This window comes from Rhinoraja longicauda, chromosome 1, assembly GCF_053455715.1.
Source record: "Rhinoraja longicauda isolate Sanriku21f chromosome 1, sRhiLon1.1, whole genome shotgun sequence".
Taxonomy (NCBI): domain Eukaryota; kingdom Metazoa; phylum Chordata; class Chondrichthyes; order Rajiformes; family Arhynchobatidae; genus Rhinoraja; species Rhinoraja longicauda.
In genome coordinates this window covers 122,892,825-122,916,057 of record NC_135953.1, presented here as the reverse complement: position 1 = coordinate 122,916,057, position 23,233 = coordinate 122,892,825, and the positions used below count along the sequence as shown (strand labels likewise).

At 42.3% G+C, this 23,233-nt stretch overlaps 1 protein-coding gene across 2 annotated transcripts in view; it reads right to left on the bottom strand.

Moving 5' to 3' along the window:
* lrba (LPS-responsive vesicle trafficking, beach and anchor containing) overlaps positions 1–23,233 on the bottom strand; it is a 681,010-nt gene that overhangs the window by 409,087 nt on the left and 248,690 nt on the right. For both annotated transcript variants that reach the window (XM_078405961.1, XM_078405966.1), the window contains exon 36: positions 7,560–7,726. In XM_078405961.1, coding sequence (XP_078262087.1) covers positions 7,560–7,726 — 167 coding nt within the window. The remainder of the gene's footprint in view (positions 1–7,559; positions 7,727–23,233) is intronic.

Genomic DNA, 23,233 nt, shown 5'->3' with positions numbered 1-23,233 from the left:
TTGTTAGCAAGGAGAACGTGACAGCGAAACATACAGAGATGAAAATTTAATCGGGGACAGTCAGAGTGGTCAGAAAACAAGGAAGGGGGAGGGATGGAGGGTGGGAAAGCAAGGGTCTCTTGACGTTAGAGGTATCAATATTCATACCACTGGGGGTGTAAGCTGCCCAAGCGAAATATGAGGTGCTGTTCCTCCAATTTGCGCTGAACCTCACTCTGACAGTGGAGGAGGCCCAGGACAGAAAAATCAATATGGGAATGAGAGGGGGAGTTAAAGGGTTCAGCAACCGGGAGATCAGGTAGGTTTAGGCGGATTGAGCAGAGATGTTAAGCTAAACAATCGCCGAGCTTGCGCTTTGTCTCGCCGATATATGGAAGTCCACACCTGGAACAGCGGATACAGTAGATGAGACAATAGACAATAGGTGCAGGAGGAGGCCATTCGGCCCTTCGAGCCAGCACCGCCATTCAATGTGATCATGGCTGATCATTCTCAATCAGTACCCCGTTCCTGCCTTCTCCCCATACCCCCTGACTCCATTATCCTTAAGAGCTCTTAGCTCTCTCTTGAATGCATTCAGAGAATTGGCCTCCAATGCCTTCTGAGGCAGAAAATTCCACAGATTCACAACTCTCTGACTGAAATTTTTTTTCCTTGAGGTTGGAGGAGGCACAAGTGAACCTCTGCCTCACCTGAAAAGACTGTCGTGGTCCTTGGACGGAGTCGAGGGAGGAGGTATGGGGACAGATGTTGCATCTCCTGCGGTTGCAGGGGAAAGTACTTGGGGAGAGGGTGGTTTGGGTGGGAAGGGGCGAATTAACCAGGGAGTTGCATTGGGAATTGTCTCTGCGGAAAGTGCAAAGGGGCGGAGATGTGGTTAGTGGTGTGACCCTGCTTGAGGTGGAGAAAATGTTAGAGGATTATGTGCTGTATGCAATGGCTGATGGGGTGAAAGGTGAGGACTAGGAGGACCCTATCCTGTTGCTACTGGGGGGAAGCGGAGCTGCGGCATATCGAGGAGACCCTTGCAAGGGCCTCATCTATGATGGAAGAAGGGTACCCCTCTCCATTTCTTTATCTCTGCGTGCTTCATTGTCACCTATTCCTAGCTAACAATGACCTATTCTACATTTTTTGTGCTCTGTATCCCCTTTGATGTCTCGTTTGCACACCTTACACTTCACTATCTCTGTGTCTTCCTCTCACCCTGAAGAAGGGTCTCGACCCAAAAAGTTACCTATTCCTTCCTTCCAGAGTTCATTTACTTTGGTGAGTGAGGCAGAAAAACAAATTATTTGTTAAATGGTGAGACATTGGACATGTTGGTGGCCAAAGGGTGTTCTTGGTTGTTCTTGTACACAAGTCACAAAATTTCAACATGCAAGGCAATCAGGAGCGCAAGTGGTGTGTGGGTCTTCATATTGGAGACTTATTGCAATTGTACAGGGCCTTCATGCAACCTACCAGGCCACGGTGTACAGTTGTGGTCTCCTCCATTTACAAATAATGCACTTGCCAGAGACGGAATTCAACTAAGACTTGCCAGACTGGTTCCAGGATTGGCAGGTGAGTGCGGTAAGACTCAATTCCTATCAAAACTCACAAAACTATTAAAAGGCTTGACAAGCTATATGAAGGGAGGATGTTTCACTTGGCTGAGGAGTCTAGGACCAGGGGTATAGTTTGAGAATTAGGGGTTGGCCTTTAAGACTGGGATAAGAATGACACTTTACTCGGGGATTGGTGGACATTTGGAATTGTGCTCCAGTCTCAACAAAATCATTACCAGATACTTTGATTCCATCTTGTTTCCCCTTGTCCAGTCCCTTCCAACCTGCATCCAAAACATTTCACTTGCTCTTCAACAGTCCAATATTTTTTCAATTAGAGGCCCCCATCATATCATCTTTACCATGAACCATCACACCACCATTCCCACCAGGAAGGCCTCAGAGCCCTCCTGCTCTTCCTTGAACAGAGACCCAATCAGTTCCCATCAACTAACACTCTCCTCCACATGCCTGAACTTGTCTTCCTATGGTTAACTTGACGGTACCTCTTTCCACCTGCCTCTTGCAAGAATGTCATCCCTTACTCTCAATTTATTTCTCTCTGCCGCATCTGCTCCCACGCTGAGGCTTTCCACTTTAGAACATCCAAGCTGTCTTCTTTCTTCAGTTGTGGATAGAGACTTATGTATCCGGTAGTTCTGCTCTCACTTTCCCTCCTCCCAGACAGAATAAGGATAAAGTTCCCCTGGTCCTCATCTTTCACCCCAGCAGCCTCCTCTGACAACATATGATTCTCTGACATTTCAATGTGATAATAGACAATAGACAATAGGTGCAGGAGTAGGCCATTCAGCCCTTCGAGCCAGCACCGCCATTCAATGCGATCATGGCTGATCACTCTCAATCAGTACCCCGTTCCTGCCTTCTCCCCATACCCCCTCACTCCGCTATCCTTAAGAGCTCTATCCAGCTCTCTTTTGAAAGCATCCAACGAACTGGCCTCCACTGCTCCCACTACCAATAACATCTTCTTGCCCCTTTCTGTTTTCTGTAGAGACCACTCCCTCTGCAACTCCTTGGTTCACTCACCCCTTCCAATCCAACCTGGCCCTTCCCCAGGTACTTTTCCCTGCAACTGCAGGAGATGTAATGGCTGTTCCTACACTTCCTCTCTCATTTCCATCCAGCGACTTCAGCAGCTCTTCCACTGTGAGACATAGGTTCATGTGCATCAATTCAAACTATGCCCTCTGCATTTGGTGCTCCCGTTATAGCCTCCTTTACATCGACAAGACCAAGCGTGGAGAGGGTGACTGTTTCGCCAAACATTTGTGCTCTGTCCACCAAGGCCCGTTAAATCTCCCTGTTGTTAACCATTTTGACTCACAAAGAGGCCACACCCAAACTACATGAACACTATCCTTTATTCCATTGGTGCCGCTTAAAACTCTGAATTGTCAAATTTCAAGTAACACTGCTCCCCTTTTTCCTGTGCCAGACCCCAATACCCACACACATTTCCCACAAATCTCCCACCACCTCCAGTCACCCTGCTTCTTTCCCCTCCTTCCCACACTCATATCCTATTTCCCTCTTATGCCCCTTCTTTTTTCCCCTCCCATGTCCCCTTCCTCCCATGTCCCCTTCCTCCCATGTCCCCTTCCACCCATGTCCCCTTCCACCCATGTCCCCTTCCACCCATGTCCCCTTCCACCCATGTCCCCTTCCACCCATGTCCCCTTCCACCCATGTCCCCTTCCACCCATGTCCCCTTCCACCCATGTCCCCTTCCACCCATGTCCCCTTCCACCCATGTCCCCTTCCACCCATGTCCCCTTCCACCCATGTCCCCTTCCACCCATGTCCCCTTCCACCCATGTCCCCTTCCACCCATGTCCCCTTCCACCCATGTCCCCTTCCACCCATGTCCCCTTCCACCCATATCCTTTCCTCCAGCTACATTTGAATCCTCCTCTCCTTATCCAAAACCCTTTTATCTGTTTTTTATCTCCAGCCTTTGTCACTAATACAACCCATCTGCCAATCAGCACCCCTCACCTGTATCCACCAATCACTTGCTAGTTTTTGTCCAGCTCACACCCCCTACTTAAATCAGTGTGAAGAAGGGTCCCAACCCAAAACATTGTCACTCCATTCCCTCCACAGATGCTGCCCCACCCGCTGAGTTCCTCCAGCACTTTTTCTTTCGCACAAAATTCCAGTGTCTGCAGTTTCTTAGGTTTCCAAGTTAACTGTGTTTCTCCCCACAAATGCCTGGCATGAATACATATAGTTTTTATTTTCTTCAATATTCACCTTCACCGGGCTAATTCCAATCATTTGCGTCTTTGGTATTTGGAAATTGGAGCAATATTTATTTAAAAACATGAATTCCATAGAATTTATTGCTTGTTGAACACATAACTAAAGCAAATGAAAGGTTTTGTTTATCTGTTGACTGTGCTTGACATTATCATTATCCAATCTTCCAAATGGTTGACTTACTGACAATACTTACATATTTTCTTCATCAGTAAGAGTGAACAGCTAATGACCCAGAGTTTCCCAGGAGCAACAAGCTACTAGTGCTCAGTGCTTCCTTATCCACCAGACACAAACTTACCTGAACAAATTCCTCCTGAAACCCAAATCAACCTTATCATTAAAGTCCTGCCTGGTTAAATATTTTGAGAGTCTTTAAAACATGTATCCCGCAACCACCTGGCTTTCAAAACTATCAAAATTTGAATACGTGTGAATGTCCCTTATTCACTAAGCATTAAAAACTTAGAAATGAATCATAATTTTCGAACCACTTATGAACAGCAGTACTTAAAATAATAAAAGCACAAAAAAAACATATTTAAGTTAACTCACTTAATTCCAAAAGTGGCCTTGCTCCCTCAAATGAAATAAATCAAGTTATGCACCAGATATATTTTCTAACATATCTGATGAGAAACATCAGGAAGTTGTTACCTGCAGCTGGGCTCCACGAGGTGTTCAAAGTTGAAACAGACCCCAAATGACAACAAAAAGGATATCACAAGAACTTCACACTTTTACCTTAACACATACATTCCTTGAGTAAGTGCCATTGTTTCTCAAAATCGTTTGATTCATTTGAAATGATATCCAGGTATCCCAAAAGCTCCTCGGGATTTAAAAAGGACTCATTTTCCTCTCTATGCAATCATATTTTTTGTTCATTAAAAGCAGTGTTATTTTATTCATATTTAATTGCATACATTAATAACACATGCCTCTGAGGTTTGTTCTGTTTCAAATTCAAATTAATTTAACTTCAAACGACAGTTTTGAAGTACAAAGGTTGCATCTCCACTGGCAGCAAAACACTATGACTTTGAGACAAGATCTGTACAAAGACAGAAGCCAGAGGCATACATTATCCAGTAATAAATCTGCACCAATGGCATATTTATTCTGCAGAACAGTTCTCTAAAATCATCTGAAATAAAAAAGTTCAACATTTTTCTTACATGCAGATAGTTGATTTTACTAGAATATCTTTCATTCTATTATGGAATACAGGTGTCACTTGTATTTATTACTATCTGGACGCATGCAAAGGGATGTGAGCCATCTTCTTGAACTGGTCTAGTCCTTCTGGTGCAAGTCCTCCCATAACGCCATTGGGTTTGAGGTATACCCCATTGACAATGAGGAAACAATGATATATTTCTAAGTCTAGTGTGTTATGGTGCTGATGGTGGCATTTACATGCGTTTGCTGCCCCACTGTAGAAGCCACTGGTTTTGTAGATGTTGTTGGACCAGCCTTGTCAATTAACTGATGCACACCACGTGCTCGTTTTAAAAAGAGTAATTATTTAAAGTGATAGATTGATTCAAATGTAGCAGTTTGCCTTGACTTATATGGAGTTGACATCTTGAGTGAGCATTGCCAGTACTGCACTCACACACTATCTGGACTTTCAAAAAGCCTTCGACATGGTCCCACACAAGAGATTAGTGTGCAAAATTAGAGCACATGGTATTGGGGGTAGGGTATTGACATGGATAAAGAACTGGTTGGCAGACAGGAAGCAAAGAATAGGGATTAACGGGTCCTTTTCAGAATGGCAGGCAGTGACTAGTGGGGTGCAGCAAGGCTCAGTGCTGGGTTCCCAGTTATTTACAATATATATTAACCATTTAGATGAAATAATTAAATGTAACATCTCCAAGTTTGCGGATGACACAAAGCTGGGTGGCAATGTGAGTTGCGAGGAGGATGCTATGAGGCTGCAGAGTGACTTGGATAGGTTGGGTGAGTGGGCAGATGCATGGCAGATGCAGTATAATGTGGATAAATGTGAGGTTATCCACTTTGGTGGCAAGAACAAGAAGACAGATTATTATCTGAATGGTGCCAGATTAGGAAAAGGGGAGGTGCAACAAGACCTGGGTGTCCTGGTACATCAGTCGCTGAAAGTAAGCATGCAAGTACAGGCAGTGAAAGAAGCAAATGGCATGTTGGCCTTCATAGCAATGGGATTTGAGTATAGGAGTCAGAAGGTCCTACTGCAGTTGTTCAGGGCCCTGGTGAGACCGCATCTGGAGTATTGTGTGTAATTTAGAGGTGAGTCACTCGCATGCTTCAGATAAATTGTGCCACTTGTTAATGGTGTGGAACGCAGCACAATAAAACCATTGCATGTAAAGATTAGATTGCAATACTGTCAAGTGCTGGAAGTTGGCACATGTGACGGGAATGTTACTTGCCACTAAACATCCTTTGCCAGAAGACTAGGTTTAGCTCTATTCAAGCATGAACTATTTCATTTTCTGAATTGATGTTCTGCTGTGAAGTTCTGGGAAAGAGATGATGGACTTTTATCAACTACAACCTTTGTTCAAGCTAATACCTCAAATTAATGGGCATTTTCCGTTCATGCCCACTGATTTCAGTTTTACTTAGACACTGATACAAAGTTAGTCAAATACTACCTATGATTTTAAGCCCATCCTCTCTTCTCAAAGCTCTGGAATTCAGCTGTTTGGTCCATGGTTGTAAAAGGGTCTGAACTGAGAGGTCCTGGTAAATCACCAATGCTTATATTGCATTTAAGTTCCACTTGGTAGCACTTTCAACGACAGTATCCTTCACTGCTGATTGAAATTAGCCATGTTAACTTGCTGTGCTTTTTGTACATATCAAAGCAATCTTCCTCATTAATGGGCAGATACTATTGTAGTTGTGATAAAAGCAGCTTGGCTAGATGCATGACTAATTTGGGACAGATAAGATGTTGTCTGGTGCCAATGCCTCTGCTGTATCCAGTGCTCTCAGTCACTTCTTTCTATCATGTGGATCCAATCAGCTTTGCACTCCCTTACCATTTTTGGGATTTCTTGTTTTTTGGCATGGGTTTATGTGCGGCAGCTCACCCTAAGGTACATCTGGATGCTGTACACAGTACATTCCACATGCTTGGGTGAAGCACAGTTTGTCCCGACTTGGTGTTGATGGTAGAATGTGGGATATTCTGATCCATGAAGTTACAGAGTGGGGTGGCTCATGACCCAGTATACCACAGAGCTACCCAATTTTGAGCCATCTGGTAACAGCTTTCCAAAATTTGTGCAATGGCAGTTCCAAACAACACAATGAATGGTGTCGCAATGAGAGCGTCTCCCAAAGAACTGTGCCATAGTCACCCCTACCAATGTTATCATGGATAGATGAAAATTGGCAAAGATAATGTAAAATAGGTTTATCTTTAGATTGATTCTTTTACTTCCCGGCAATAGTAAATGATTAGATATTTGACCTTTCCTCGCATGATAGTTGAACAATGTGTGTTCTACATAACCTTGAGGCAATATTTTAATCATGTTCCATTGAATAGCTAGGCTGGTATTTTTCAGTAAACCAAGCATATTTATAATCAACATGTCTTAAGTTTCTGAGTGATGGTTTCAAATACTGTATTAATATAATACTTACTAACACCTATGATCAATCAAGTGCTCTGAGGGATCCCATTTCTGAGCTAAACTTTGAATATAAAACCAGTGTATTTACCTTGATGAAGAGCTTCCCCAAGCACCATGCTTATCTGTCAAAATGTTGATAATCTTCTGTATCAGCTGGGTTGATGTCACATGATCTCGATACTTTGCTGCTCTTATTAGGTGATCACACATCTTTTCTTCTTCGCGTCTTTCTGCTGAATACTGGGCACACAGAGACTGTCAAGAAAAAGATTAATGTATTTTTATTTATAACGTTATAATTTTTACAATCAGACACACCAAGTCATAAGGGTTGTGGAGAATAGGATCATATTTTTATTGACTTTTTGAAAGACTATCATCTTTCACACATTTATTGCAGCACTACTATTATTATCAGCTGATGAAAATCAGAATTCTTATCACTATATTTCACTGACAGGGAACAAACCTCCAGCATGCGGAACATGTGTAGTACTGGTTCATGTCAAGACAACCTTCCGGTCACCTTCAGCTGTTCATGTGGAGTGGAAGCAATCTTTAGTTAATTGTTGAAATAAATATTTAATAATTTATATGTCATGAAAATCTATGGTGAAAAAATTGAAGGATGAGACATTGCTTTGCACAAGCCCAACAAAGAAATCAAGCTTAACCTGGAGATCAGCAATATTATACCTATTTCAGTTGTCTTAGCATTCCTTAGAAACTCAATTCCTGACTTTTTGGTGTTTTTTTCATTTGTATTGGCAATTTTTGTTCGAAGTCAATTTTCACCAAATGACGTCAATAGTAGTGTGTCATCCACAATTCTTTACAAGCATAATTCCCAAGCACATTGCTTCTGAAAAATGACTTAATTATTCACAGAAATAACAGGGTTTCATAAAATAGTTTCTCTTGAATGTACCCTATTTGAAAGGCCAACATTAAAGTACGTTATTTTCCCTTACTGTGATTCTGGACCTCAAACACACCCTTCCATGCTTTGAGTGCTTTGCCTGTGGAAGTCAAGGTGATGGCTGTTCTGATCTCTCCAACCTCAGGATAGCTTCTATGAGTAAAAGCAGAACCACCCAGATGTCAGGCAGCATCTGAGGTAGGTTGAAACAGTGTATGTTTTAGGGCCAGAAGCATTCATTGGAAATCGTATGCAGGATCTTATTAAGTGTTCCAAAACTAACTGTTTCCCTTTTCACAGTTGCTGCCTAACCTACTGAAGTTCACAACATTTTCTGTTTTTATTTCAGATTATTTCAGATTTCCAGCATCTGCAGTTTTGTTTTATTCGCATAGTTTACTGTTTACTGCTGTGTTACTGAGGTCGTCCTATTCCACTCTCATAGAGAGAAGACCAATCACTTTTTGGTTAAGCCACAGGACCAAGCAGAGCAGCCAGAGAAATTGCGAGAATTGCAGACTTCCCAGAAATATTGCCATTCATAAACCACTTACAGTGAGTTCCCCAACAACCTCCACTCCATGAGCCCTTTGCACAAAGTACAAGCTAGACCATCAGTCTGATTGACCATGACTTATGCAGAATTTGAGGTCACAACATGCAGCATTCACATTCATTAACTGAGAATTGGCAAGCTTGCACCTCTCAATCAGTGGCTCGTGGAATGATGAACCATTCTTGGTCTTCTCAGGTGATTGTCAGGAAAACCTTAAAGATGTTTCTCAGTCAGGTAGCACAGTGGCGACGCTTTATGGGCGGCACAGTGTACCGCTAGAAGAGCCGCTGCTTTACAATATCAGAAACTCGGGCTCGATCCTGATCTCAGGTGCTGTCTGCACATTCTCAGTGACCATGTGGGTTTCCTCAGGGTGTTCCGGTTTCCTTCCACATCCAAATGTTGTGTGGGTTTGGTTAATTGACCTCTGTAAATTGCCCCTAGTGTGTGGGGAATGGGTGCAAAAGTGAGATTGCATAAAACTAGTGTGATGATCAGCGTGGACTCGGCGGGACTGTTTCCACACTATATCTCTAACCTGAACTAAACTAAACTCCATTTATCCATCAAGTCAGAATTTCTGTTCCCTCCAGGGTCCTATCAAAAAACCTCTTGCCATCAGTGATCAAATACACCAAAAAAATCAGTGCAGCCTGGATTACTACAAAGGCAGAAGGGTGGGATCATCACCTGTACAATGACTGGGAGATTACATTACCAGCTGCATGGCAAGGGACGCAATCGCTGATGGATTGGTGGGCAAAAATGAAATCACCAAGGCATTCTACCCCATTCAGCCACTTTAAAAAAGAAATGGGCTAACAATAGTTATTTTCATAAATGTTAGTCCACATATGCCCAAAATATCTCCTGCGTGCACCATTCCACAACAGTTCATGTTGGAACCTCCAATCTCCTGGGGGAAATTCACCCACCATAGAACCATCCAATTTCCCTCCACGAACACTCTACTCCGCCTAGCAGAGCTGGTCACCCTTAACAACTTCTCCTTCGATTCGTTCTCTTCCTCCAAATCAAAGGCGTAGCCAGGGGCACTAGCATTGGCCACAGCTATGCCTGCCTCTTTGTAGGGTACGTTGAACAATCCCTGTTCCAAGCATACACTGGCCGTATCCCCAAACTCTGTCTCCGTTACATTGACGACTGCATCAGTGCTACCTCATGCACCCATGCAGAACTCATGGACTTTATTAACTTCACCACAAATTTCCATCCTGCATAGCCTCCATCACGGGAGATTGACTATCGACTGACGTCTATTTAAAACCCACTGACTCTCACAACATTCTCGACTATACTTCTTCCCACCGTTTCCCGCAAAGACTCCATCCCCTACTCCCAATTTCACCGTCTACGCTGCATCTGCGCCCAAGATGAAGTGTTCTATACAGGACATCCGAGATATCCTCATTGTTTAGAGAACAGGAGTTCCCCTCTCCCATCATAGATGAGGCGCTCATACGTGTCTCCTCGGTACCCCGCAGCTCCACACTTGCTCTCCCTCCACCTGTTCGCAATAGTCCCCCTGATCCTCACCTTTCACCCCAACAGCCATCGCAAACAACACATAATCCTCTGACATTTTTGCCATCAACGGGATCCCACCTCTAATCACATCTTCCCATCTCCATCCCTTTCCGCCTTCCACAGACCATTCCCTCCGCAACTCCTTGGTTAACTCATCCCTTCCCACCCAAACCACCCCCTCCCCTGGTACCTTCCCCTGCAACCGCAGGAGATGCAACACCTGTCCCTATACCTCCTCCCTCGACATTTTCATGGGACCCTGATAGTCCTTTCAGGTTAGGCAGTGGTTCACTTGCACCTCCTCCAACCTCATCTAGTGCATCCATTGTTCAAGATGTGGACTCTTATACATCGGCGAGACCAAACATAAACCGGGAGATAGTTTCGTCTGCCTGGACCTACCTGATCTTCCGGTTGCTAAACACTTTAATTCTCCTTCCCATTCCCACAATGACCTTTCTGCCCTAGGCCGCATCCATTGTCAGAGTGAGGCTAAACTCAAATTGGAGGAACAGCATCTCAAATTTCACTTGGGCAGCTTACACCCAATGATATGAATATTGATTTCTCTAACTTCATTCCTGCATTCCCTCTCTCTTCATCCCTCCCCCACCCAAGTCACACCAGCTTCTCTTTCCCACCCAACAAACAGCTAACAATGGCCTGTTTCCTTTATCATCGTTACTTTTTGACATATCCTTCATTCATTGTTCTATCTCTACATCATCGTCTATATCTCTCGATTTCCTTTCCTGTGACTGTCTGAAGAAGCTGACCTCCCAACATTTGATTTTACAAATTCATAATTTTGATGTCCAAAATTCAGAATTTTACAACAAAATTCATAATATGGCACAAAATACTTTTCAGCAAAAAAAAAGTATGCACGCCAAATGCGTATACGCGTTGCGCTACATTCATGTGTGAAAAACAACTATTATTTCCAACCGTCTGTAGTTTTTGGACTACATGTACAATATAAGGCCTATCATGAGTATATTCTACTATTTATAGAAAGGTTATTGAACAGAAATACTTTTTACAACACAAAGAAAAAATTGTTTTGTTTTGTTTTTTCTATTTTGCTTTTTCCTTACACATCCCAATTCTCTTGGTATTGAATAAAAGAATGGTCATAAAATGTATGTCTAAGTTATGAAGAAAGAGTTTCATTTAAAACTGCACATACCTAATTTCATTGAAGACATACTTGTTCCAGTGGTCTTCAACAGTAAATCACAACCCTGCCCCCCTCCCCCCCACCCCATCGCCTCCCAGCATCAACAGGTCTCACGCTATGCGGCGAGGCAAGGCAAGGCGAGGCGAGCGGCCAGGTGAGACGAGGGGCCAGGACAGGCGAGCGGCGAGGCCAGGCCAGGCCAAGCCAGTCCAGGCCAGGCGAGCGGCAGGGCGGGGCCAGACGAGGTGAGGGGCAGGGCGGGGCCAGACGAGGTGAGGGGCAGGGCGAGCAGCATGTGAGGCGAAATCGGAATGGCGGAAATGAAATAAGAAAGCGGAAACTTTCCGCCAAATTCGGAAGGTTTGGGAGGTCTGAAGAAGGGTCTTGACCGAATCGTCACCCATTCCTTCTCTCCAGAGATGCTGACTGTCCCGCTGAGTTACTCCAGCTTTTTGTGTGTATATTGAGTATAGACGTTGTGAGGTTATTTTGCAGTTGTAAAAGGGGATGCCGCATTTAGAGTATTGTGTTCAGTTCTGGGCACCATGCTAGAGGAACAATGTCGTCAAGCTGGAAAGGGTACAGAGAAGATTTACGAGGATGTTGCCAGGACTAGAGGGTCTGAGCTATAGGGAGAGGTTGAGTAAGCTGGGACGCTATTCCTTGGAGCGCAGGAGGATGATGGGTGATCTTATAGAGGTGTATTAAATCCTGAGAGGAATAGATTGGGTAGACGCACAAAGTCTCTTGCCTAGAGTAGGTGAATCGAGGACCAGAGGACATAGGTTTAAGGGTAAAAGATTTAATAGGAATTTGAGCGGTAACCCTTTTCGTGCAAAGGGTGGTGGGTGTATGAAACTAGCTGCCAGAGGAGGTAGTTGAGACAGGGATTATCCCAACATTTAAGAAACATTTACTGAAACATCTATAACTTCATGTTAATTGTCATGGATAAACTATATTACATTTCAAAGAAGTCCCCACGCTACTACCAGCTCACGCAGCCTCCAGGCCGGACCTTCTGTTGCCACTGCCGTGCAGCTTCCTCGGCCGCTTCCAGGCTGTGCCTGCGGCGCAGACCCTTACCTGCACTGGCCACCTGCAGGCCATAACCATTGACTAAGCCATCCCGTACCTCTCCCCCGCCGCCAGCAGGGCAGGACCTTAAACGCACCTGGATTCCAGACCCAGTTCCAGAGAGAGTCTGAGCAAGGATCTTGACCCGAAACATCACCTATCCATGTTCTCCAGAGAGGCTGCCTGACCTGCTGAGTTACTCCAGTCGTTTGTGTTCCTTTGTGCAATAACCAGCAGTCGTTTGTTTCTACTTCTTATACAATAATAGCTTACTCGGTTAGAGCGGATAATTGTCAATAACTGTCTCCGTTCTCCCCCCCCCCCCCCCCTCCCACATGGTCCGTTATAACTATGGTTTACTGTACTTTATTAGTTAAAAATTCATATTTCTATTTCTTGTCACTTTAATTTTAGTCACTTGAATGAAGTTCTGCAAATCTGAAGTGTAACTGAAAGCAAGATGATCTACTGATCAAAACCTAAAATAAGTGGTGGCAACAGCAGTGTGAATACTAGGTATGCCACGGTACTGTGAAACTAACAGCAACTATGGGAATTACTGCATGTGCTAAAATTCCAAAGTTGCATTCAACATACCTGTTTGCTTCTCCACCTAAATCACAAGAAATCACATGTAATGATGCAACTTTCAGGTACTTAAATCGCATTGTAGTGACCTTAAATTTAGTGGGGTTTTAATGGCAGACAAAGCCCTTATTCCAGCTACCTGATCCTGAAGAACTAATTGTACATCTGCATGTTTCAACTTCCTTCAAAATAAAATAATTTCCAAATGCTTATGATATTCTATTTTAAGTGCATGAGCATGTCCTAAACTTTCATTTGCAGTCTGCATAATGTTTAAACTGTTAATTAAAACATTGTGCAATTTGATTCTGGGTAAGCTGTCTATGAAAATTATTTGATGTTACTGGTGGCAGCAGGTTTGATAGCATGGGATTCATTTGAACTGCTCGTGGCAAAAGGGAAGTTCTCACCGGAGAAATCTTTAGTGGGAACCATGATTGTGTGGCCAAGTACAACACCAACTTGATCTTTAAGTTCACAATGATACCATTGTTATCAGCCAGATCAACAACAATGACACAGAAACAGGAGATTGTGGCCCATGTGTCATAGTATCAGAACCACAATTTAACCCTTAGCACCAGCAAGCCAAAAGAGGTGCTGTTAACCTGAGAGAGGTTGGGTGAAGACAACCCTCACTTTATCAGCAGACTTGCTTTAGAGATGGTCAACATCTTCAGCTTCCCAGGAATCCAAATCACCAACAATGTATACTGGTCCCTTCACACTGATGCAGAGATCAAGAAAGCACAGTAGCGTATGTATTGGAAGGTTGAAGTATTGTCATGGACGCCTGTGCCCCCACCCCCTCCTCAGGCCATTTCCTTTTCTATTTGCAATCCTCTGAAAGAAGTCATCTTGCTTTCTTTCGGCTTGAAAATCCAGACTTACGAAGAGCCTCTTCCCCACCGCTATCAGACTCCTGAATGAGACACCTCTTTCAAACCCACTTCCTGGAGGTGCTGTCAAGTACTCTTACTCATTTAGTTGTTCAGTTATTGTTCTTCAATAATGAGTACTATGTATATTGTTGCATCATGTCAACAAGGAATGTCATGGCATCTGGTGAATATGACAACAAACTAATCTGAATCTGAAGTTGTGACTATATGTTATTTACAGATATTGTGGTATTCACCAACAATTTTACTACTTTATTAAATTAGGAAATAAAATTCATGTATGCATTTCTTTTTTCAAATACATACGGGCTTCAAGTTTTGCTCAATGCAAGCTGGCAGTATATTATGGAAATATTGGTGGAGGAATTAGAAGTCATCGCAAAAATGGGTGAATGGAATAAGGTGTTTAGCAAATGTCTTAAAGTGCACTATAATTTACAGTTAGAACCTCCTCCACAATTTAACCATTAACGTTTCAAGTCAGACACATAATCTATAGCTATAAATCATGTTAACAGGTTACGCTTTCCCTTTTATCAATCTCTGTCTCCTTAAAGAGAAGTTTGGCTTTAAACATGTGAACAAAAGGAAATCAAACAACACTTAGTAATGACAAATGGACTTGCATTGTACAAATGGTAAATCCATTGAGGGATTGGGTAATTGTGCCAGGAAAGATACAAATATGAAGCTATTATATGTTAATCAACTTATTTTATATCCAAATGACAGCCTCTAATGAGTCATGATGGAATGAAATGGTCTGGTTTGGAGTCTGTCAGTCACCCTTTAACTTTGTTTTAAACTTGTAAATTCTTTCATCTTTGGTTAATATGAATTTTAAAGCTGAAACTTCAATGACCTTAATATTACAAGAAAATAAAATGATCAATATTTATTACACCAACGCAATGCTCTAAAGTACTGAAATACAGTGGCAGTGGACTTTTTTTAAAAAGCACATTTTCATCTTCTCTTTGTTCTTAACAAATTTGCATTTCTATGGGAACTTTAAGGTAGCAAAATATTCAGAGATTTACAAAAGTGTTAACAAAATTGGGTACAGAGTCACACATGTAAAAGTGTTGGTCAAATATATAGCTTTTTTAGACTGTTTAAAGCAGGAAAGAAAGATGGAAAGAGAATCTTTGGAAGGCATTTCCAGACCTTGGTGAATTGGCAGTTGAAGACATAGTAACCAACATTGCAAGAAAATGCAGGGAATGCTCAAGTGATGGGTGGGAGGGGTAATGATTTGTGGAGTGCAGCTACAGAAGAAGTTTTAGAAAATTGAGACAGGAAATGACAATATCATGCAGAGATTTGAATGTTTAAATCAAGGCATTTCTTACTCAGGGGTCAGTGTTGGTCAAAAACCAAGAGGTCATGGTTGAATGGAGTATGGTGTGAGTTAGGGCACGGGCAGCTTTTGAAAACAGGAGTTTTGAGGACAACATAGTTTATGAAATTAAGTAGCAGGAAGGTTGGTCAGGAAGCAACTGGAGTCACTTCTAACTTTAAGGCAATAAAGAAATGGATAGGGATTTCAACACGCAATAGTTTGAGGCAGGAAAAGAATTAGATGATGTTGTGTAAGTGAAAATGATGATAAATCTGATGACTCGGTTGGGTAACCTAAAGCTTAGTTTAGTCCTGCAGCATTCTATATAAGATGCTCTGAACAGTAAGCAACTTGTTCCGCAAACACACCATCCTTGTAGCCAATAACAGCCACAGTCTCCAGTGCAAGCTAGACATGATTTTTCAATTTCTCCATCCTATTCAAATTGAGTTGTTAAATCTTCATCTTGCAAAGTCTGCCTGCTTCAATTATAATTGCCCACCTCTGTTCTTTCCACTTGAAATTCTCCTTCCAAAGTCTACATCCCAATATAAGGTTGCCATACCAATTCCGTATAACCTGCTATGGTGATCTAACATCATTTGGGGCAGCATCACACTAAATCAGATAACTTTGCCTTTAACGAACTCTGGAGCTCATTGCTCATACATATGCTTTCTTTTTAAGACTTTTTTTTTAAAAAAGGTTTATTTTACCAAGGTTCTGGTCATTCCAGCTGGTACTTCCTTATTTTACTTTGCATCTCTTTTGTGCATAATTACTTTTTTAAAGTGCCTTATTGCAACAATGTGCACTGTGCAGATGTTCATCTATTTATGAAGGAGTTAAGTACCAGCAAAAGGTTGCGTTGTGGAAACGCAAAAGAAGAAGCATTTATCATCAGTTGTAATGCAAAGAAAGTTGCATTCTAGAGCTCAATAATCACTGTCAGGTAAAAGCTAAATATGCATTAATACATGTTTAGAAAAGCGAAAGTGAAATGAGACTTAATTGAAACATGCAGAATCCCAAAGAAGTATATGGAGAGGATGTTTCTTCTTGTGGGAGAATGTAGAATAAGGGATAAATATTTAAAACTAAGGTGTGACCCATTCAAGTCAGAGATGAGATGAATTATTTGTTTGTTTCATAATTCTTTGAAAGTTACTTCTTCAAAGAGAAACTGGGGCAGAAGTAGGTAGATTCATAATAAGTAAGGTTGTAAAAACGTTACAAATGCTACAGAGAAATGCAAAGTTTAGATTAAAGTTTAGATCAGCCATGATCATGTTTAATGGTGGTGCAAGCTCAAGGGGCCAATTGGCTTAGTTCTGCTCCAAATTTGCATGTGTACACAAAAGTGGTAAACAGTCAATGGCACACTGATCTGGGCTTAGGAAAGTGCAGTAATTCTGAGAGAATAGAGGTCTATTTCCAATAGTCAATTCTATCAGCAGTCAATTATGTGTTTGCCCTTCATAGAATGTATTTCAGTAGTTTAAAACCTGCGCAAACAGAGATATTACCTACTCGACCTGGATTTCAATTTCCTGAGATTCAATTGTAATTTATTGCTAACATTAAGGATTAGACAATAGACAATAGACAATAGGTGCAGGAGTAGGCCATTCAGCCCTTCGAGCCAGCACCGCCATTCAATGCTATCATGGCTGATCACTCTCAATCAGTACCCCGTTCCTGCCTTCTCCCCATACCCCCTCACTCCGCTATCCTTAAGAGCTCTATCCAGCTCTCTCTTGAAAGCATCCAACGAACTTGCCTCCACTGCCTTCTGAGGCAGAGAATTCCACACCTTCACCACTCTCTGACTGAAAAAGTTCTTCCTCATCTCCGTTCTAAATGGCCTACCCCTTATTCTTAAACTGTGGCCCCTTGTTCTGGACTCCCCCAACATTGGGAACATGTTTTCTGCCTCTAATGTGTCCAATCCCCTAATTATCTTATATGTTTCAATAAGATCCCCCCTCATCCTTCTAAATTCCAGTGTATACAAGCCTAATTGCTCCAGCCTTTCAACATACGACAGTCCCGCCATTCCAGGAATTAACCTAGTGAACCTACGCTGCACGCCCTCAATAGCAAGAATATCCTTCCTCAAATTTGGAGACCAAAACTGCACACAGTACTCCAGGTGCGGTCTCACCAGGGCCCGGTACAACTGTAGAAGGACCTCTTTGCTCCTATACTCAACTCCTCTTGTGACGAAGGCCAACACTCCATTGGCTTTCTTCACTGCCTGCTGTACCTGCATGCTTCCTTTCAGTGACTGATGCACTAGGACACCCAGATCTCGTTGAACTCCCCCTCCTCCTAACTTGACACCATTCAGATAATAATCTGCCTTTCTATTCTTACTTCCAAAGTGAATAACCTCACACTTATCTACATTAAACTGCATCTGCCATGTATCCGCCCACTCACACAACCTGTCCAAGTCACCCTGCAGCCTTATTGCATCTTCCTCACAATTCACACTACCCCCCAGCTTAGTATCATCTGCAAATTTGCTAATGGTACTTTTAATCCCTTCATCTAAGTCATTAGGAAAAAAAATAGAAAAAAAAATTAAATGTATAATGACGTTGTCAATAAAGGACACTTACGTTGAACTCAACTGCATTATAGTAAAAATTTGTAAGTGGAATGTTTGTAAACCAAGAGATACCTGCAGTTATTCTGATGAAAGCTGAAGATTCCATGGTGCTATTTTAAAACACTCGCAATTGATCTAATAAAGCATAAATACATCCAATCGTTTGAAAATCCTGCATGTTCTCTGCCAATACTCAAGTCCCTGAATGTATAATAAGTTTGATGTATCCAAAGTATTCTGAGTTTTCTGATGCATATCAACATACAAGAACTACTGTATATATGCTATAGGAACACATTCTATAGGAAAAGAGCATTCTCCCTTTTCACTGAGCTCAAGTTGTAAAAATCACAACAAAATCTTCCTGAAGAATTTTTGCCATCGTAATAGTGTATCCATGAACCAACAAAGGGTGCACGGAACATAAAGAATTAAATATCACATCTCCATCTCCTGGGATAATTTGCACATTGCTTTTTCATCCAAGCAAACTGTGACTTGAAGATCTTGTTGATCGCCAAAGTCTGCTCTGGGACAGATGATCCTCCCGGACAAAACCTGTGCTGTTTCTGGCAGGAAAATCTCAGGCAGCCTGGCACTGCTCAGGGATACGATCATGCAGGACAGGGAGGTGGACACCTGCCTGCTCAGCTTGGAATAGAAGTCCAAAGACAGGATACCATAGATGTACATAATGTATATGCACTCCAAAATGGACTTTGGGGAAGTAATCGGGAACTGGATCCAACTGCTCTACACAGATATCTGTAGTGCAGTCCAAAACAATGGATGGGAAATGCATAGCTTCCCTGTCAGGTCTGGAGTCAGGCAGGTTTGCCCTCTCTCTCCTGTCTTGTTTGTGTTGTGTATAGCATACTTTGCTGAATCCATCGGATGAATCAAGAGCATAAGAGGGGTGACACTGTCAAGCAGTGGTGGAACTCACAAAAACAATGTTGCTGTCTTCTGCTTGGATCCACGGTCGGTCCGCAGATTGATTAGCATCTGTCTAGTTTGAGTTGGCATCTGAAGCCAAAGTAAATCACAGGAAGAGTGAGGCCATGCTCTTCGTCAACTGGCCTAACCGATCTTCCGTCCCCTTCACCATCAGGTCTGACTACCTGAAGGTGTTGGGGATCTGGTTTGGAGGGGCCAAAGAACTCAACAAAAATTGGCTGGAGTGGATAGCCAAGGTCAAACAAATATTGGCACTGTGGAAGCAACAATCCATCTTGATAACCTGGACCATCAGAGTCTTATTACCAATGCCGCTACCCTCAGTGTGGCTGCTATGGAAAGGAAATGATTGCCCACCTCTTTGCTGAGTGTGAATTTGCGAAGAGGGTCTGGAGAATGATGCAAGGGTCCTTGTCACGGTTTATCCCAGACAGCTCTGGACTCTCTGATTTATGGGCTGTTCCCAGGGACACTCTCAGAGATGGGTATCGTGCTGTTGAAAGACTATCAACTCAGTGAAAGACGCTCTGTGCTCTGTCCGAAACTTGTTGATCTCCAAACACAGCGAGACGCCTGTTGGGGAACGTTGCCGACAGACCCATTCCAGACTGCAGGAGTATGCGCTGAGGGATGCACTGAAGCTTGGTGCAGCCAAAGCCAAGGTTCTGTGGGGGAGGACCACTGTGGTGGAAGACCACTGCTTCCACCGCTGGACAATGAGAGGCAATGTCCAGTGGGAATGTCCCTCAAATACAGGTAGGGACATCATCCCAGGGGGTCACGAGTGGCAAGGATGTTTTGTTTAAAGATCGCTGCGAACATAACTGGGTATGACACCACTCAATGTATAGACACTGAGAATGTATGAAGAGTTTTTGAACAGCTTTTGGTCTGCATATATTTTTAATTCTGAATAAAGTTTATTTTTTGGGGAAAAATAGTAAATATTTAAATGTTGTAGCCATACCGTACCTCTACATCCAATAAAACCATTGCCCTTTGCAATTTCATGTTATTAACATGTATTTAACTGACAAGATGTGATCAACATTATTTTTAAGTGCAAATGTACAGCATTATTTGTTTGTTTTCTTGAATAACTGTTTGCATTATTATACCAAAACTATTACAGTAGTTTGCATGAAATATTCCGCCATTTGAAACCAGCTAAGCAAATCGAAGAATTTGTATACTCAAGTACATTAGAACATGATCTTGACAGAACTAGCTGGCCCATACCACAGATTTAAGATTATTTAATTGAGGTACTGAAAATGACAATATTTGAAAGGATAGAGAACAAGAGAACCCCACTCGCAAAGATTCCAGAACACTTTAACTTTAAAATGAGAACATAACAACTTTTGATGTGTTTAAAAGAACACAAAAGAGTGGTCAACTTTTTACTTTTTCCATAAGAAGATGCGAACTAACCCAACTAATTTTAATTCCCTTTGATAAGATTTGGCACAGTGAAGATTTTGTAATCCTTAAATAAAGATTTAATTAATACGTATCTCAATAAAGAGTAAGGAGATTAATGCAGCCAACACAAATGCCAGAGTTCTTTACACACATGACAGATACGATATTTAGGGAATTATGTCTAATAAAGCCTTTCACGCCTTACTATATAGAATATTGATGAAAGGAGTTAGGGAAGGGGTAGTTAAACGAAACAAGATTTTTTTTATGAGAGATAAACAGAAGAAAGGGATTAAAGCCAGTTTCTCATAGTGATTGAAAATGTCCCAGTGTTCTATTCTGAGCCCATTTCTGTACATTGTATACATTATTACACTCAGATATAGAGTTAAAAAGTAATGGTGCCCGCATCTGAAGACAACATTATAATAGGAGAAAACAAGGCAAATCTGAAGAGCAATGGTAATATAGGCAATGGTAAAATATAACTGGCAAGAGGAAATGAACATCAATGTTGTAATTAGGAGTTAAAAATACTTTGGTTAAAAGAAAATAAGTGAATGGATATGGATTAGATGATGATAAAGCATACTAAATTTTCAACAACACGATAATAATGATGATTTCACAGAGATGTAGGAAACGCACAGAAATGGGACAAGATATTAAAGACAAAATGTTAAAAGTGGGTGGTACAGAGTGGCAGTTGTTTGAGCTACTTCCTCACAACACCAGCAACTCAGGTTTGATCCCAACCTCTGGTGTTGTCTATTTGAAGAGTTTGCATTATGAAACCTCATGGGTTTCCACCAGGTGCTCCGGTTTCCTCCCACATACCAAAGATGTGTGGGTTGGTAGGTTATTTGATCACTGTAAATTGGCCTTAATGTGTCTATGGAGAATCTGTGGAGAGTTGATGAGACTTTAGGGAGAATAAAATAGGATTAATTTAGAGGTATGGTTGATGGTTGGCCTGGACTCAGTGGGATGAAGGGCCTGTTTCCTGGCACCACAGGTAGATAGTGTAGTAATGAAGGCATTTGGGGCATTGGACTTTATCAGTCAGGGGATTGAATATACAAGTTGGGACAGTGTTATAGTTGTTAAGGCACTGGTGAAGTTTGGATTATTGTGTTCAGTTTTGGTCACCCTGCTATAGGAAGGAAGTCATTAAGCTCGAAAGATTGCAGAGATTTATGAGGATGTCGCCAGGACTCAATGGCTTGAGCTACAGGGAGAGGTTGAGCAGGCTTGGACTTTAATTGCTTGGAGTGCAGGAGGCTGAGGAGAGATCTTATAGAGATGTATAAAATAGATAGGGTGAATGCACCCAGGAAAGGGAAATCCCTTTTACCCAGTCTTTTACTCAGGAAATGGAAATCAAAAACTAGAGGACATAGAATGTGAGACGGGCACGATTTCATACAAACATGATGGGCACCTTTTTCAAACAGATAATAGTGGGTATATGGAATGAGCTGCCAGTGGAGGCAGATGAACCAGGTACTAACACAGTATTTAGAAGATACTTGGACAGATACATAGGATAGGAAAAATTGAGAGGGATAAGGGCCAAACGCGGAATATGGGACTAACTTAGATGGGGCATCTTGGTCGGAAAGGATGAGTTGGGCCAAAAGACCTGTTTCTTTGCTGTATGACTCTGAGAGACCTAAAAAGAATGGATATAAGATTTATAATGGTGGCACAGTGGTGCAGCTGATAGAGTGGCTGCCTCACACGCCAGAGATCCGAGTTCAATCCTGACCTTGAGGGTTTGTGTGCAGTTTCTTGTTCTCCCTGTGGCCGTGTAGGTGTTCTGCGGATGCTCCAGCTTTTTCCCCAAAACGCACGTGTTTGGGGGTTAATTGGCCTCTGTAAATTATCCCCAACGTTTAGTTTAGTTTAGAAATACAGCACAGAAAAAGGCCCTTCGGCCCACCGAGTCCGTGCTGACCAGCGATCCCTGCACACTAACATTCTCCTACACATGCTAGGGACAATTTACTATTCTACCAAGACAATTAACCTACAAACCTGAACGTCTTTGGAGTGTGGGGGGAAACCAGAGATCCCAGAGAAAACCCACGCAGGAGCATGTACAAATTCCATACAGACAAGCACCCATTGTCAGGATTGAACCTGGGTCCCTGGCGCTGTTAGGCAAGCCACCATGCTGCCCGAATATCCCTAGAACAACCCTATGGATCTTGCATCCTTCCCTAATCTGTCTATATATCTGAACCTCTATCTCTGGCTGGCTGTTGGGTGACCTATAATATATCCCACTAGACTAATTGCTCCTTTCTTATTTTTGAGCTCAACACATAATGCCTCAGCAGACGTACCCTACTTGCTGCTCTCTCTGAGTAGTGCCGTGACAATCTTTCTAATTAGCAAAGCAATTCCTCCAGCTCCTTTACCCCCTGTCTATCTCGTCTGAAATATCAAAACACAGGCATGTTGAGTTGCCAGTCGTGTCCATTTCGCAACCAAGTTTCCGTAATGGCCAGGACATCATAATTCCACAGTGATCCAGGCTCTATATTCATCAGCTTTACCCACAATACTCCTTGCAATGAAGTAAATATACTTCAGTCCTTCATTATCACCATATTCGTGAACTGCTCGCAGCCTTTTCTTCCTTTGGAACT